This window comes from Haliaeetus leucocephalus, unplaced genomic scaffold (genome assembly GCF_000737465.1).
Source record: "Haliaeetus leucocephalus isolate CR32 unplaced genomic scaffold, Haliaeetus_leucocephalus-4.0 Scaffold92, whole genome shotgun sequence".
In the NCBI taxonomy this organism is placed as follows: Eukaryota; Metazoa; Chordata; class Aves; order Accipitriformes; family Accipitridae; genus Haliaeetus; species Haliaeetus leucocephalus.
This window is the reverse complement of record NW_010972528.1, coordinates 7,872,670-7,891,296: the sequence shown is the minus strand read 5'-3', so window position 1 is coordinate 7,891,296 and position 18,627 is coordinate 7,872,670. Positions and strand designations below refer to the sequence as shown.

Below are 18,627 nucleotides of genomic sequence, written 5' to 3'. Positions count from 1 at the left end.
GGTGCTTCCTGCTGTAGGGATGACCCTACTTCGGTTATGCCCAGTAGCCTTCCCTTACCTGCGGTGTGTCCCACTGTCTTGAAGGAGCTATGTGTGTGCAACATGACTATCAACATCAGCAGGAATCTAAATGTTGAAAACATCATCTGCAGTGTCAACAAGCTGTGCCCTTGCACTTGTTAATAAACCCACTATATAAACTAATCTGGGCATTGCCTACATGTCCTTGAAAACATTTTTCCTACAAAGTATCACTTACATGCTGCAAGCCCAGACACAGTACAATGACAACCAATTGTGCACTAGTTCAGTGCAGCGATTTTGAAAGGCTCTAACTGTGCATGTTCCTATGCCACAGTCTTGCAAAGCCTTGTACATGGTAGGAATGGGTAACCACATCATTACCGCTGTCACAACTGCTAAACATCTTTCATGATGATTATGATTCATTCAAGCAGGAGATACCACGAGAACTGCATCTCACTACTTTCCAAAGGTGTCCATGGTCTTTCAAATGACTGTTTCTCTGACTGGAAATATAACTTATCCCATTACCATATGATATGTTTAAAAAGAAAAAAAAAAAAAGCCTGCTAATTAGCTGTTAGGCTGCACGATGGCAGTTTCAAGCATCAGAAGTATGGCAGTTACATAGAGCTACAATACCTGTGGGCCTAGAAGGCCACAGGCTTGAAATATACAGTCTCCTACCAAGGTCCCTGAGGCCTGATCGAATATTTGTGCATTTGTATACAATCCAGAAGGCTATTTTTTTTTAATTGAAACAAAGAAGCACAGAGATAGGGTCAAGGCAGCTATAGACCAGGTCCCCTCCATTCTTGCTGACTTGAGTAAAAGTTAAGAGTATTATAAGCTAGCAATGCCTTTTCATGCCCAGATTCAAGTTAGATGTTCTTACCTCACCTCAACCTACCATGGGAGCCTGGGAGGTGCATCCAGAAGCAAACAAAACGCCAGACACAGGAACGTGGCTTTCGCTTTCTCCTAATCTTCCTTTCTCCTGGGGCGCAGAATGCTCTCTGCCGTCGGGTGAGCCATCACTTTGTGATATACACACATCAGCCAGCAGTGGTGATGCAGCGTGCACTGACAGACAGACAACCTCTGACACTAAGCTCATGTATTCCCTTTATTGAACTGTACTAGTTATTGCAATCAGATTAAGTCACATTTATAAAGCAGACCATCCAGTTGCACTGAAACCGATTATATTCATTACATAGTTTTAATCACTGTCCGGTGAACTGGCAAATCCAATCAAAGCATTAGTCTTTAATTAAAAAATTAAAAAGAAATATTCAGACAATAGCCAAGCAATCACATCACAATGCACAGTTACCTAAAATTACAATTAAAAAGCAGTTAACAAAAAAGAAAAAAATCACACCTAATCTTTAACTATCAATATAATACAAGAAGCAACAAAGGGCAACAGCATCAAAGCAGATTTATCTAACACTATAAATTCAGTCAGAAGCAGAAGCTCTAAAGTACACTAGCTGAAGCAGGACAATAAAAAATACTGAGCATGGAATACTTTTAATCTCTTCCATTAATATTCATTTCCAGCTGCTTATAATAGCAGCGCCTCATGGCCAAATCATTAGAGTTTTACATCTGGGTTGCAAATGACACTTTGATTGGATGTAATGTTCAAATGGTCCTCCCCACTGTGCCACCGTCAAGTCTTCTGCAGAGAGGTGTCCTGTAGTGCCAGTGGCTCACTGTGCGTGCTGGCTCAATGTGTGGTTCTGGAAAGACGAAAAAAGGAGACATGCATGAGGGGCAGAATAATAGAAAGCATGCCCATACCCTCCTACTCAGTACCATTTACACAGAGCTCGACATAAAAGCTTCTCAATTATTACAAAACAAAATGCAATAAAGAAAAAGTACTCATAAGTAACAGCTGCCAATATGACACATTTGCTTTGTTCTGACAGATCTGTTAATGCTGGCATGAACTTAGAAATAAAATGCTACAAGCCAAGTACAGCCATGAGGGTTTCTTTTTTTTTTTTTTTTTTCCTTTCAATACATATAAAGAAAGTGGTAACACTTCATGGGCAAAAACTGCCTTTAGGGATTCCCTTAACTGTAACAATTAAAAAAAACCAAAACAAACCAAACCCAAAACTGAATCGCAGGGGGAACCCTTGCCATATTTTACTCTTTTATTCTCACTAGTACTGGGTGCACGTACTGGCAGCAAGAGACACCAGATTGTGACACACACTTCTCAGTCCAAGAAATACTTCAGCAATAACAGCTGAACCGCCAGTTCAGGCACCAGGGTAATATACCCAGCAGAAAAAAGGCTGGACATATAACCCAGGAGTTAAATCTCTTCAAAGATTAGACTTTGCTCTACACGTTTCTTTCAGCAGTTTAGAGTCTTTTTTGTTGCGTTTTTTCCTTTTGGTAAATTTGTAATAGCCTCATGTCATCACATCATGCAGTATCTCGCATCAGAGGATGCTGACCTGTCTTGCCATTTTGTGCAGGAGCCAATAAATCGTAAAGGCAACCTTGGAAGCGTATTTTTAGAGCAGTACCAATTCACCTACATTTTCTGTGCAGACTGAAACCCCAGTCCCACATATAAGCTCAGCTTTATTTGTATGGTTATTCAGCTGTTTGAGCAACTAGAGTTGTGCTTCATGGTGAGCTTTTCTTGAGCTGAGTCCCCAGCATCCCCAAATATAAAAATTAATTTGCATTATTTCAAGCCTAAGCAATTTTACTAGTCTCCATCTGCCTAATAACAGAGCCAGGCAAGTCCACCAGCTTGAAGTGTAAGTTTTTAAACACAAAATGAATTTTGAATCTAATTATTTATTTACAATGACGAAGCTTTGAAATAAAGATATTTTAACTTTTCATAAATCATCTGGTCTTTCTACACTATCCACAGTTACATCTTGATGAGGAAAAAGAATGATCCTCTGCTTTATCCAGGGATGACATCTCCCTGATGAAAACTGTCTGTGGAAAGAGCTAATGGGCGGCCCGCGATGCGCGTGGCCAGGCGGGCAGGCGCCGGTGACCCCATTTGCAGGCAGGAACATTTCTGGACTGTGCACTCCCAAAAAGTGACCACCAGGTGTCAGAAGTGCTGCTGAGTTCCTAAATCACGGCAAAAGTTATTTGCGAGATTGTGCAGGCGGGCTGCGAGGAAACTCCGCACCACAATGGTCAGGCTTTAACGTGCCAGAAGGTGACAGAGGCGGCAGAATCATCGTAGCTGCCACACGCACAGAAGGAGCCCTTGTGAAATTAAATACAATCAACTGGTGAAAACACAAAATAACTGTCCCTTGTTTAGCTTAAAACTAGCCCTCTGAGCATCCCCCGGTCTGTGTCACTAAATATTTCAGAATCAAAAAACAGCAGTACTGTGCAAAGAGTTGGAAAGCTTATCGGCGATAAAGCATTACACTCAGATAATGTCAAGTGAATTGACAGTTGAAACTACTTTGCTTTTACACAATTTAACATCACCAAACATAAAATCCCATGGCTTTTTACTTCGCTATACGTGGAAATTTTCCTGGCCTTAAGAAGGAATGACCTTTGCAGTGCTGGATGTTATTCTCAAGTCAAATAATGGCTTTATGAAGAGGATGGATGGAGCCCTACAAACACAATGGCAGGACTGACAAGAAGCTTGTCTGCTAAACCTAACTGGGAAAGCATGAAATGTGAAAGAATACACAGGCCACTCTGTGCTCAGACACGCTCCTCGGCATTTAACAATGGCCATTTCTTGTGCACTTCATTACAGTTCTATTTTTAGATCATCCTGAGTATCAATAAAAAAAGCAAAAGGTTTAGCATCTTCAAATCGAAAGAAGGGCTATTCGTGGTAGACAAATCCATACTTATTTAGGCAGTGTCATTTAAAAGATAATGCACAATCAGCACTAGATGCATGACGCATGGTCTACAGTCAGGGAACATGATTTCAAACTTGTGTGGCTCCTGCATTGATTACACCAGGCAGGTCAATAAAGGAATGGTATGTGGCTCTAAATCTGATAATGAAGCTTTCATTGTGAGCCCTCCCTCCTCAAACATGGGTTAATAATATGTTCTGAACACTCCTAATACAACGAATATACTGGGTTTGTGACCAGAGTTTACACAAAGAAACAAACAGGTTCTACTCAAATCCTGCAGCTGTTCAGAGCTGGGTCAGGTAGAAGCTGAGAAACTAGCCATGCCATAGGGCTATCAGTTAAAAAAAAAAAAAAATACATTTTTTCATATGCAAATCTTGATTTTGTCTTAATATCTTGGGAACGTACCATTTATTCCCTTTGCATGCATTACTGGCAATCAATATGCTGACTAGTCTCCAGACCGAACAGTTAATAAATAGAGCCACATTTTATACAGGACCTCACAAACACATCTGTAATGCCTACGGACACAAGAGCCTGTATGCACCGAATCCTCCCCCTGCCTTTCAGAGAGCAGATCCTGCACAAGCCACGTGCACAAATGGTTAAGTCCTGCACGCCCAAGTGCTTGTGAACACCAGACCACCAGGTTCCTCCATGTGCAAATACTGCATAACCACCACTGGTGTGTATTCAGAAGACCCACAAAAGCCTGTCCGTATCCTCTGCAACCAGTATAGGTTTCTCACCCATTAAAATGTATTTCAGACCACACAGACATGCTTTCCAAAAAAAGTCTGGCAACCTGTCTCCTATTACTAGCAACTGCCATGTCTTATCTTCTTGCTTCTACTCTCTCTGCCCCATGTGTGTGCAGCTTATTGGAATTGTGCTTTGCAGATGTCAGAAAATGTCTGAGACGTTCAGTGCTTATATCTCTTCTCTCGCATGTGTGTTTTGCATATTTGACCCATGCTTTATCAAATAACTTTATTAGGCACCTCTGTGTGTGCCCACAGACAAAGAAAATTCCCCTGGCTGACCAGACTTTCAGAGCAATTGAAAAATAAGTAAATCCTAGCATTGAGAATGCCTTGTGTCTCAGCGGAAACAGCTTGCACTCCAGTGCTACACTGGGCTGTTCCAGGCAGCAGAATGAAACCATAAAGGCCAGAAGGAAGCGAGCATTTTGAAACGTGCAATACTACGGGAACACTTCTACCCAAGTTGCCTAAGGAAACTTCACCCCTTTTCCAGCAGGAGGGTGGACTGGCAGGAAACAGCTTGGGCATGATTTCTCAACTCTAGAAGTTAGAGTTTAAAAAAAAAATCTTAATGGTGATTTCCAAAGGAAAATAGAGCAGCCACAAAAATGAAGCCTCTCCAGGCATGCTTGTGTGTGTGTCTGCACATGCCTACCTGCTTACAAGGCCATCCATACACGTATGCATTTGGGGGCCGGCAGGAGGCAGGACATAATTTGGAAGCTGAACAGTAAAAATGGTTCTTCACAGCTCCTGTTAGGCCCCCTGGTTTATGCACGGCTCACAGCTGATACCCCACTGAATACATCATTCTGAGACATTATTGCAGCTGGAAAACTGTACAGCAGCACTAAGTCACCTGTCAAGATCAAGTAAGTCACAGCTTATTTATAGAACAAGGTTGGGAAATTTCTTCTTTTCTTTTCTTAATAATCATGCAAAATGGGTAGCAATTCTGTTAGCCACGTCAGTGGGAAAAATGCAACTACCCCGAGCCTCAGGGCTGTCGCAGTGTTTAAGTGGAATTTTCTACTGGCTGCACAATCCCCAAATGAACCATTTGCAGAAGTGTCTGTGACCAAGGAACTGGGCAACGGGTTTTGCAGGAAATAAAAAGATTTCAAAGAATGGTTGATTATTGTCCGTGTAGATACTGATTGCTCTCCAGATCTTCCCTGGGGACACCCCCTGCCTGCCCTCTGGATGTGGATCAAGCCATTTGTGCAGGACATCTACAACGAGTATTTCTGTTTTTCTACATGCATTATTATGAAAACACTGGCACGACAATCTCCATTTTCAGAGCACTGTGTCAAGAAGGAAAGCATCAGGCTTGAAAGATGATCACTTACAGCAGTTCAAAGAACTCTTACAAGCTATATAAAGATCGAGAGAAAAAATGCACACAAAAAAGCAGCACATGATAGAGCAAAGCTCCAAGCCAGGCAGTCAAGCTGGGAGTCTCCCACACTGCAATGACGTTCACTGCCAACAAGTCACAGGTGTACTACACAGGAGCAGGTGAAAAAAATAAAATGCAACTGCGAGGGGTGTGATAATGGTTTGGGGCCATAATACATCCAGTCTATAGTGCCACTGTGCGTCTGTTATGTATTTAGATATTTTGTACCAGCCGCTTAGAGGTATACTGTCTGTGTGAGTGATCATATACACCTAAAAGACCATATGTTATACAGAGGTTAAGAAATGGCACAACAAGGCTGGTGATGCCCACCACCCTCAAGTGAAATTCAGAAGCCTTCTGCAGTGTTACATAGAGATTGGAACTCTGATGAAAGGTTATAAAGCCTGTCTCTCCCCTTCCAAACCCCATTAAAATGAACAGAAACCATTCCTCAAACCATTTCAATAGGAATTATGGAGATAATCGATTCACGCGACAAACAGCCAACGTGAAACTTAACTGGTGATTAGCCATTGGGTGACCCGTGCACGTGAGCACGCTGGGTGTTTAGGAGAGGGAGCATGCAGTACTTGCTGCCCGCACATTGCTTCTCCAGAGCCGGCTGCTCAGCCCATGCCTCCCTGGCTGCCCCCACGACTCAGTGCCTAGGGACACTGGGGTTGCTGTGGCACTGCAAAACCACCTGGACTGAAAACACCGACCCCAGAGGTGATGCCTGAACACAGCTGCCTGATCTTGTGACACGGAAAGTAATTCCTATTAATGCCTACATTTTTCCCAACATGCAGGGGGTCCTCCAGACCCAGGCGAGAGCCCAGGTAGTTTCTCTCCCTGCCTCGTCCCCACCTCCCTGTTCAGGTTTCCACCACCCCTTCGGGCCCCATCCAGCTCCAAGCCCAGGGATCAGGGTCTTGGCTGGGGACTCCTTGGGGCTGCGCCCCCTCCTCCCCATTCTCTCTCCTTTGCCCCTTATGGATTGGGGCTGGGGGGAACAAGAGAAGTGATCCCTCCACTGACTGGCAACACACACAGCTTGCCATACAAAAACTAAACCTCAGATTCAGGCGTTGACTTGAATCAAAGGTTCAAGTCTCACATTTGAACATATATATAAAAAAAAGACAAAACAAAACCTCCAAATTGCTACAAACAGAAGTTAGAGTGTCTAAATATTTACGAAATACCATCTGCAGCATTCTTTTTTCAAACAGTTTTGCATCTTTTGAATTCAAACTGGTCCAAAAATCTCTCAGCCATTATTCCTCATTATACATCCATAAGCACAGACACATACGTGCACAGGTACTATTTCCCTCTAACAGCAATCCAAAAAGATGAAAATCTTTATGCCTTGACTTTATAAAGGGATTACTTTAGGCAGAGGACACAAGATGACCCTTGCTTTAGCCACTGGAGATTATGCTCTCTACAGAAAGCTGTGAGCCTTAAATTGGTGCTGCTCTAATCCCAAACTGGAGAGGCATTCAAGGGATGCCATGACCCAGAAGAGCAAGAGGAAAAAACCTAAATTAAAAAAAAACAAAACAAAACAAAAAAAACAACCCCAGCACACTGAAGGGGAGCGAGGCGAAAAAAGGGAGAGGGGAAAAAAGGAGAGTGAGCTTGCTCTACAGGATAAACCTTTTTATTTTTATTTTTAATTTCTGGTTGCTACTCTCCCTTTGCTATGAGACTCTAAAGAAAAATCACCTTTGCGCCCCCTTCCAGTTTGTATGTGCTTATTTTTAGAACTGTTTGACAATTATCCAAGGGTCTAAGACTAACAGATGGCCTGTCTTAAAGCCTCATATGTTCACTAGTTTGCACTTCTGACAAACAGTAAATGTACTCAAGAGTGTGCCATAAACAGGGCTGAATGAATACTCAGAACACAATTTAGTTAATACACTTCATTAAAACTGATAGTGGTAACCAATGTTTCCCATAAAACCTGGTGTTAATTGCTCTTCCAGTTGTTTCAGGTAACTCTTACCCGATGACATTTATATGTTTAGATCACAGTTTTTCAGGAAATAGAGTATTACTTCTTTCCTTTCCCCTGGTATTTCACCCACTACATAAAATGCTTGTAACAAGTGAACTCCAAGTTATCATGGTACTCAATAAAAAAAAAATTGTCAGGCAAGACAGGTTCACATGTCCCTTCTCTATTTGAAGAATCCCTTGAAATAGAGGTAGAGGCAAACGAAAGGTGGCACATCCTTTGTGAAAGGAAACGGCTGCCTGTGTTACTGCTTCCTTCATCTCTGAGCATCTGATAACTTGCCGTGCGTCAGTCAGTCCCCGTGTCAGCACACTTTGAGATGGCACTTCAACAAATGCAGTTAGGAAGCTGTCCTTTACAAGTTATTGAACCAAGACCAAAAAAAAAATAAAAATCACTTCGAGTGTCTAAGAAAATACACCTGGAGGTTTGGTGTCAGCTGAGAAGCTAAGTTGCCTGTTTCCAATGAAAATATCTGTATCTGAGTAACTCTAATGCTTGCATATACTTGATTACTCCAGGGCCAAATGCACCTTTCACCAGTCCTGGGACACAGAAATACTTGTCTGCACCAGGACAGAGCTGGCCTTGGCACCCCTGGGGTTTCTGTACCCGCCGGGGAGGTTGAGCAGCCCCCTTCAGTGTCCGCTCACCCAGGGGACACCCTGAGCCGCCCCCAGGAACCTGCCTGGCTCCTCCAGTGACCAGGACCTGGCACTTCGTCTGGAGTTGATGGGAAGATTCAGAACTTGTAAATTATTTACAGGGAAAAAAAAGCCGCTCCACACATGACTGACTAAAAGCTGTCTGCTTTTTTTTTTTTTTTTTTAATATAAATCTTTTTCTGTGGCTGGCATGTTTCTATATTGAAATGCAACTGCTCAGGTGTTGGTCTGTAAAATCCAGGCAGACCCAGAAGCACCCCCCCACCCTGCTGCCTGCCTTTGTTCTGCACCCCAGGGGCTGTGTGCTCTGCTGCCATGCTGCATCGTCCCAACAATATACTTGCTCAGTTTTATCTCTATTACTTACACCGCTTCTGTTAATTTTAATGTATTCTTGAATTTTGATAAGCATTTCTGTGTTATTCTGGGTTTGAAAAATTATCTTTTTATACAGATACCTTTCTTAGAGTTATTTTTCCCAGCACCAGCCTTTTCTCACACCAGCTAAGGATTTTTTAGATGATTTATGAATTTAATTTCTCTTCTAATTCAGGTTGCTTAGTCCAAATCAGACTTTGACAACTCACCTAACATGCTTTCCCCTTTCCACTTGAGACTAATAATTCTGTATCATCAGTCTTGTAGACCAGCCATCGCTTTCTCTTCTTGTCTAAAAACTCAGAATAAACCAAGGTGAACCTATTACAAGTGAACTCCAAATGTGAGCCTAAGCCTGGCATAGCCTCTCATATTCGATTAAATGCCTCACTGAAAAGTCTATATGCCTCTTCCAAAAACACTGGGTAAAATGCTGAAGCACAAAAGCAAACCGAAGCCTTTGGGAAAACCTCCTTACCACAGCACTTTGGAAATAAAAACCACAGGAGAATACATTATTAAGAGATAACCGGAGTCTTCTGTTAGAGAAACTAGCCGTAAACACACCACGATTCACTGAGGCACCCAATGAAACCAGGGAGCTAATAATACCTGTCCTGAGGGATTGCACACTCCAGAGAATTTCACTCAGAAATGCAAATTTGTCAGTGTCCTTGTGATTTGTAGTCTACAGTATGCCATGCGCAAGAACAAAATAAGCTGAGGGAAGAACCTTACACTTCCTCAATGTAAATGGAGAGGGACAAATTTAATTACTGTTGTCAGAAGTGCATAAAGCCAGAATATTTTTAGAATTCCTCCACTCTTCCCACAGCCCCACCATTTCTCCCTGACTGGATCCCAGAGCCGTTGCTGATCCTAAGAGCAGAAAAGGGCTTGTGGGTCCCAGTATGCCGCTCTCCTGACAACACTTGGTGCTTTAATCTTGGTTTGGTCAGCCTGTTTTTCAGGGGAGCTGGTCCTGCAGCCACCCCAGCGCTCAGGGCCAAGGCCACCCCTGCGCCTCCGCGGACATGGTCACCCACCCAGTATGCAGCAGCACACGTGCCCTTTGCCCGACTTTGAAGCAACCTTGCAAAGCTGTCCTAAGGAATGCAAACACCCTGCTTCCACTCCATTTTCAAATCTAAGCCACACACCAACCATAGAAAGCACCTACTGCCCACAGATACACTCCTTTGTCTGTGCTACACCAAAAACTTCAATGCACGACCCAGTGCTGACCTGTTTTTATCTACTTACGGGTCCTACTCAGGGAAGCAATGATGTTTCAAAACAATTTGCGAGAGGAGAACCATTTTCCAGGAATCCTTTTTAGGTATTCCTCTCAAAAACATGACTTGTTGATTTATTTGAAGCCTATCTGAAGCATATCTCATTAATCCCTCCTTGATCTATGGTAAATCACATTGCAGAAGCCAGTTAACTGTTTCTGTGAGGGCTGGCATCATCATTATGAGACCCTTTGTGACTCTTCTATAAACACTAAATGATTTCCTGATTGGGTCTTTATTATAGGACCAGGACAGCATCCTCTTGCACTCTTTTTCTCAAAAAATACTTAGAGCAAAAGGGAAATGCTTTACATAGCACCTTTAGCACTCACCAGTCAAAATGCATAGACAAAAGCTTCATTGAGTGACCATTTCCATGGGAATATAACCCAAGAAAAGCCAGGAAATTCAAAGTTGAACCAAAAACTAGCTCCTCAACTTGCTCTGGTGTTCTTCGGTATGGCAAGGGTCACCATCTGATTTTTTGTAGCTTTTTTTCCTGCACCAGTTAGGTATTCCTGGTGTTAAGGACCAGCTATAAGACAGTTTCAGCCTTAACTGTGAATTTTAATGCAAACATTAGCCCGGGCACATGTTGCACTTTTCACTTGGACAACATCCTCCATTGAGTGATGGGAGTTGCAGCTGAACCAAGTTGCTTGGACCAAATAAGCAAGTCCGGACAGCTGGACTTCACGCCGTGCCTACCCGCTGCGAGGCTACAGCACATCACAGTCTTTCTATCAGTCTTTTAAAATGCGGCAACTAAAGTAAAATTCCCTCTAATGGAATACTGATCTGACAATTGTATTGCCTTGTGTTATAGATACATTTTTCTTAGAGGCAGATAAATATTCCTGTCACGTGGCACCCACATACCGCTCGGGCTGACAAAATGGCTGGTCAGTGACCTGTTGCCTTGGATGTAATGGCTGTTATTGCTGGTTTCTAATTTCAAAAGGGGCATAAAAATCCTCCAATGCAAGTCTCTCTGCTATAAAATAGCAAGGCCACAGTTTATAGAAGTACTTTACATGCCGTCCCATTAGTGTACATGCCACCAGCAGAGCAGAAATCTGCAGACAGGATTGTGCTCAGCCCACTGCCCACTGCCTTGAGGAGTTAACCCCAGAGGAGCTAGTAGTGTGAAAGAGCCAAGGAGGATTTGTTCCCATAAGTAAAAGAGGGGTCAAAACATCACCAACAGGAGCCATCTCCTCCAAGACATCACAAGACAAAATAGTGAGGCAACATTGCTGAAACAACTGTAACTGTTAAAAAATGGGATTTTTCCAGCCAGTGCTACTCCATTACAACAGTGTCACTGGAAAATCTGCTGGTCTCAGGAAAATCTGCCTTCTAAACAGCAAAATGCTACCTCTTAAACAATTGTGATTTCACGCGAAGACTAAGAGCATGTGTCGGCCCCAAAGGAGGAGAAAATTTTCAGAAGTAAATATGTTCTAAACCTCTTCTCTACTTCTTTTGGAGACACAATAATGTAATGCACCAATGACACATACACTACATGCAGTCAAACCTCAATGCCCATGGCAATTTATTCAGGTTTAACTGTGCAACAGAAACAAATGAGGAGGCTCAGTGGTCAGGCAGGAGCTCTCCCCCAGGGCTGGCGCAGCGGGCAGTGCTTTGGCCGTTTCTGCATGGTGCAAAGCCGAGGCAATTTGGTTCTGTGTACATGCTCTGTGCGTAGGCGACCTCGGGGGGTCGGTACCGCCTGCCCAGGACATGGCACAGAAGACACACAAGATGCTCTGCAGTGAATCAGCTCAAGCACGGCTGAGTTGATAAGCTCAGGACTGCTACTGCCAAATCTGGGCTAGCTCATACGGAGTTGGGGTGATGGAGCCTCGCTGAACCCAAGCTGACCTAACACAAAGCTATGAGCCGTCTCTACACTGATCCTATCGGCACACGCAGTCTTACTTCTATCATCTAGATTTTTCCAACAAAGCCACGTCACCTCATTAAGGACACACTGTTTAGTATCTTGTAAGTTATTCTATTAACAAGAAACATGAAGAAAGAAGAGAGCATTAGCAGTCCTTCAACTAGAGGTTACTGCGCAAGTCACTGCACATGCGCACCCAGCCCGTGCATCAAACATTCCTGTCCCATTTTCATTTAACATAAGCAGAAACTGCAGAACAGGCACAATCTGGAAACAAGCTGTATTCTAAATTATTTTACCTTTCTTCCTTTCCCCTCTGGTCAAAGGGAGATATAAAACTACTCTCAAAATATGATGATAAAGCAGAGTATTAATTACACAAACATCAGTATATGATTGAATATACTTCTCTGAAAGTAACTTCAGAAAGAGCGAACAGCAAGGCTGAGGGCTGTTTTCAGGTCCCTGAAAGTAGGCTGGGTTGAAAATAGGAACAACCTTCCTGACAAGAGCACAGAGGTGCAGGCAGTGACAGCCCTATACACAAGCCCAGGTGCAGAAAGGCAAGTTACCGACTGACTTTCTAACTATTCCTTCTGCTTTTGTTGTTATGAGGTCCCATTTTTTCCTGACGACTCATCATGCTTGCTCCATGTATCTAAGAACAGGTAAGGCAGTGAAGAATTAGCAGGAGTCTCTCTCGTGCTTTTTAAAATCACCCCGGGAAAACTGACCCTTGGGATCTGGCCACAGGCAGAACCCCTGTCCTCAGCTCAGTCCAGCAGCCAGGGCTGGAACCGCTGCTCCTGCTGCCTTTCACTGGCCAAGGAGATAAACCCTAGGATTACACCCTAAATCTCTTACTCAGCAAATCAGAGGTACACCCAAGGCCTTTTAAATTTCTTCATGAAACTATTTTTCAAATTCCTTCTAACGGTAAAAGTGATGGGGGCTCTGCCAGCACCACAGCAGTAGGCAACAGCAGTAGTACAGTATCACTCCAGGATTTCCTGTCTGGAATTTAGGCTTCACATCTGAAATACAACACACACACAACACTTGTACGACTGAGGAAACACAAGACGCTTGCCACACATTTATTATCTTCCTAGGGAAATGATATAGATGGCAAAAGAGACTATATTTACTCCCTCCCCAGCTGCTTTTACAATCTAATAATTTATTTCTCCTGGACATAAATTTCAGATTTAAACGAAATCCCTGAAACCTAAAGATGCCACATGGTAGAGGCTAGGGCAGTATTTCTTTCTATTTTGGAGATGGAGTGCTTAATGCATTGCTCTGTTAACCAGTAGCCTTAAATTTTGGCTGGGAGGGCGGAGGGAGGAGAGGAGGTGCGGGAGAGACAAGCAATTAGACTGTGGCAGATCCTAGATGCAAATACAGGCGACTGTGATTACTACCTTCATACTGAGTTAAAAATATCTGGTTATTGAAAATTATTTTCTCAGTCCATGGGGGTTTATCTAGGTTTAGGCCGAGATGTTTATTTTTTCTGCAGCAGCTGTACTGGGGGATTCTTTTACAACATTTTGCTTACACAGTAGCTATGTATCATTCACACTTCTGAAAACTGAGGCGCTTTCTATGATGTAAGAAATCTCTGCAATTAGAAACAATCATATCCTCTTTCAAAAAAAATAAAACAAATAAAATACAACTCCAAAGCCTTCTAGTCAGCAGTTAAGACAGCAGTGCTCTTAAGGCAAATGTAAAAATCCAGGGTATAAATTCATGTTAACTGTTACAAATATATCCATCTGTTCACAGACTAACTAGTGACTGAAACTGATGAATCCACTGAAATGTAATTTTCAAGCCCACTAGCGTCTGTTCTCTTCTAGTAATAAAGTAAATGCTTTTCAATAACTGTGCTGCTTTTGAATGCCAATTTCCATTTAAGTAGGTTCGGGTTCTCTCTCTCTCTCTCTCAAAAAAAAATTAAAATAGCAAATGCCTTTTCTTTCCAAAGGTCAAACTAAGCTTTTAAAGAACCAGCAACATTTCAGCAAGGCAGAGAGGACAAAACTCCAATCAGATAAATGGACTGTGTAATGATTGAGAACCACGGCTGCCTCAGGTTTCCTGAATGGGCTGTAGGATAGAATTTGGCACAAACAGTCAGATGTTGAAGCTTATATCTTTTTTACTGCAGACAAGAAATTCACTAAAAATATATAAATAATGAATGTGGCTGGGGATCTCTGCTGGTACTACTGCTGGTTCTGCAAGATGCAGGAGTAGAAACATTCACTGCTCCATGTTTTTGTTATTAGTGAATCCTTGTTCTCCAACAATAAACACAGAATATGTTATCTGAAATGGCTTCTGCAGCACATACAATATAAGTTTCAGCTCTCTAAAAGTGCCAGCAAATTGCAGAAAGATAAGTTACAAAGACGTACCTAATTTGCTGTGATGAATTGTGTGCATGCTTCAGTGATCAAAACTGCAGCTGAGACCTATTATATTTAATGATCTAGACATTTCTTGTGAAAACACTCAGGCATATACTGTTATGTCTGGACAAGCATCCCTGTTTTGCTCTAGCAGCAAGCAGATGAAGACACTGAACTTTTAAAAGGATGCTGTACACCACCTTTGATGAGCTCTTTAAAACGGAGGCTGGCCAAGCTCCACTATTTGCCTTAAATAATGCTTATGCTCTGCCCTTTCCAGTGCAGCATCCCTCTTCCTTTGAAAAATGAAGTCAGTTCCTTTGGATGCTAGCGACACTTACAGGAGGAAACAGCTAATCTGTGCTCAGACCCCAGATTACGTTCCACAGCAGCAGAAAATCAAAGGGGCTGTATTAGAGATCTCTTCCCACCAGCAAAGAAAAATTGTGACAAGACTTTTTAGAAAGAAAACAATACAAAAAATTTTTATTTGCCTAGATACTACATAAATGTTCTGTTTCTATTTTAAGGACTATGTCCTGCTTAGAAAGGCATGTGCTACCAAGCCCGGCAGGGCCAAGCAGTGGTACCCAGATCCGCTGTCCCTGAGGACACCATCCCCACGCAGCTGGCTGTGCCGACGGCCACACTCGCAGACCTACAGCTTACTGCCCTTTTGCTCTGTGGCTCTACACAGAGCAGGAGGGAACTGGGCTTCTTACCACCTTCCTATGGGGACAGGAATTTCACCTTGTGAACATATGAAGGACTTCTGAATAAAAGGTCTGAGGCTTCCAGGGCTTTATGTCTGGCTCCTCCAAATTTCTCCTGCATGGATTTGCGTATATTGCTCAACTTCTGCCTTTCCAAATTTGTAGAAGAGAAAAAAAACACCTCAGAAAAAGTGCTGGTAAACTTAATTCACTCACAGTTATAAAAAACACAGAGATCTGCAGAGAGAAGCCACACAGAATATTCTTGCTACCACACATTCAAGAGCTCATTTCCTCCCTCCTTGATCAGTTTGAACCTCTTCCTATCATTCATTGTTCAACAAAACAGAGCAAAACACAAAAGTGTGCATTTGACTCCAGAAATAAGGATTTCAAAGTGCTATTTCATTCACCTGAAGAGCTGCTAAATACTAGCACAATGGTATAGTGATAGTGTCGTAAAGAATGAAGAAAAGGTATTTGTTAATTGTTGACATAACAAAATTAATTTTCCATCCCTAAACTTTTTCTCATCTCTCCTGTGAGCTCTGATGCAATGTTACTGACTGGCACTGCTGAAATGCCAACTTGCATTTCTCATCCTTAATTTCTCTCTAAATGTCATTAGTAATTGTTATTGCCAGACCAGAGAGTGCAATCTGGTCTTTCTGAAAGAAAATCCATTTCTCATTTCTTCTCCTTTGCTTCCTCCTTTTGGTCAAGGATGGATGTTTAACACCGCCTGTGTGCTCTGCTTCCAGGAAGATGGGAATGCATTAACGTATCTGGAAGTAAAACATTCCTGCTTTATTTATTTACATATAGTATGCCTGGATCTTTATGAATACCAAATTGTATATTCAGAAGGGTCTTTAAAACACATCTTTCAAGAACATTAACAAGCCTTAACTGAATAAAGCTAACAAGCAAGGGAAAGAAAGACCCTTTAATCTGCGCATACAGACTCCTCTCTGGATGCTTCCATAAATTACTCTTTTTGGTGGGCAACAATGTTGTCAAATATAAAAGCGTATTATATGATTTTTCTCTCTTTCTGTCACATGGAAAACAAAACTCTTCAGTGAGATGTGTAAACTGGTCTACCTTTGCTCTGGATTAACGTATCACCCTCATTTACCCACGCAAGTAAAAATGGTTTCCACCACTAAGAGGGGAGGTGAGCTTAGACATCCGTTTGCAAAGGAAAACCTGCAAGTGTAAAAGGTTGGCTCCTTGCGTATCATTATATATTGCGCCGGTGATTTGTAGTTATGTGCAGCTCCTACAAAATTTGGTCTCCAGTACTTAGAGGCAAGTAGTACCTTGGCACTTTGAGTCAATTTAAGGGAGGACTCTGTGTCATGACAGACCTTTAACTGGGCTCCCCATAATCAGCACATCTTACATTTGTGTGTCTGCATTATGTTTTGTAACGTATATAAAGTAATTAGTTCAGAGCTAGGCTGCATTTCCATATCGATTAACTAAAGGCATCCTATCTCAGAATAAATAGACATTTGGACATTTCCAGCCAGGAATTGTGCTTTCAATAAACACAATTGATGCATATACATTGTCTCTTGGCAGCTTATACTCCTGCCCATCTGTTGGGATGGCATGGTGCCTATGCAAAAGTTGGTTGGACCCTTGCCCTAGGGCATAGATGACAGGCAACGACGGGTTTAGCTGGGCAGCCTGAGCACCGAATCCAAGTGCCATCTCTGCTGTAGGAAGCCCCTTCTGTGTGCCAGCACTGCCACATTGGAACGACATGCCTCCTTACACTTGATCACACATGTTGACACTTGGGTGCGCTTAAGTGCATTAATGACTGAAACGATGCCTTTCACCTGGCTCCCTTCTTTTCCCCCCCCGCTCTGCATCACTGCTGGGTTTTCTGCACATCTTAATGTGAAGTTGCGCACACTTTGCTAGCCAGGGCCAGCCACAGAATGGCATTAATGGTGTAAGAAATGAAGAAGGGTTTTTTGTTATGGGACACGCTGCTCCAGTGCCAGGCTTTTCCAAGCTTCATCTCACGTGAGTCTTTGCAGACTTGAGAGATCTTTCTGTGTCTCACTGAAGAGACCTCAGGGATGATAAAGATGCAGCAATATATTGATCAGAATCATTTTTCCAAATGAAAAAATGCTACACCTTGTCACTACATCAAACACAGGGCAATTCAATATTTCTGCACCATCCTCTGTTTCAACAGAATTGGCCACACAAAGAGGCCATGCGGTCTGGATTACATGGCTGTTCCAACAGCATCCCCAGCCCCAGACGCAGGGAACTCCACCTCATTTTGTGCTAGGGAAGAAGGTGCCAACGACTCACAGAGGTGCATAAGCATGAATATCTCTGGCTCTTACATAAAGCATTAACCTCTGTGGATGTCATGCCCAGGAAACCTCCAGCATCACCCACGCAGAACCTCAGCTGCAGCAGAGCCCAGCGACAGCCCCACATAGTCTGCGATGGCGTTTCTTAGCTTTGGCCCTTATGAGAGCCTGTTCCTAACCCCAAATTTTTAAACAGCCGTATATTCCTCCTCCCCTGAATTTAAACATATGTATTGAAAACCAGAGACCTAACAGGTAAAACTCTTCCCTACTGTGACAACAGATCAGAGATAAAACTTATGGTTTTGCAGTCCATAAAGAACGTTCAGGCAGACAGACTCAACACGACGGGTATATGCCTACAGCACTTTTAATTTTTAATTATTGTTAGTTATAATTATCTGACTGCGTCTGAATGAAACTCAGCAATATGGCTGAAATAGATTTTGGTATTCTTGTAATTTATTAGCTTTGTAACTACTAATAATTAAAATTTAACAATACTCCAAGCACCACAGCAACGTTTTTTAAGAAACGCTAGCCAAATCTGCTAGGATAACTGACTAGGTCATTTTCAGGATTTTAAAGGAGGACTAACATTAAAAAAAAAACAAAAGGGGAAGATAGATAACAGACTCTTAAGAGGCTATCAACAACCAAAATGCAAAGATATAAATCCTGTTTAAAAGAAAAAAAGGATTTACTTGCAGAAAATTAATTCTACACATGATTTTGTGGGTGCTTCATATGAAACTTAGAAAGAGCTTGTGGCTTGTTTCCA

General features: G+C 42.4%; 1 protein-coding gene across 1 annotated transcript in view; it reads right to left on the bottom strand.

Annotated features, from left to right (window-relative positions):
• Positions 1-1,137: 1,137 nt before the first annotated feature.
• The window catches only part of ZNF423 (zinc finger protein 423), a 193,280-nt gene continuing 175,790 nt past the window's right edge, over positions 1,138-18,627 (bottom strand). Inside the window, exon 7 of the mRNA XM_010585027.1 lies at positions 1,138-1,772. Within this exon, the coding sequence (XP_010583329.1) occupies positions 1,743-1,772 (30 nt within the window). The 3' untranslated portion in view covers positions 1,138-1,742. The remainder of the gene's footprint in view (positions 1,773-18,627) is intronic.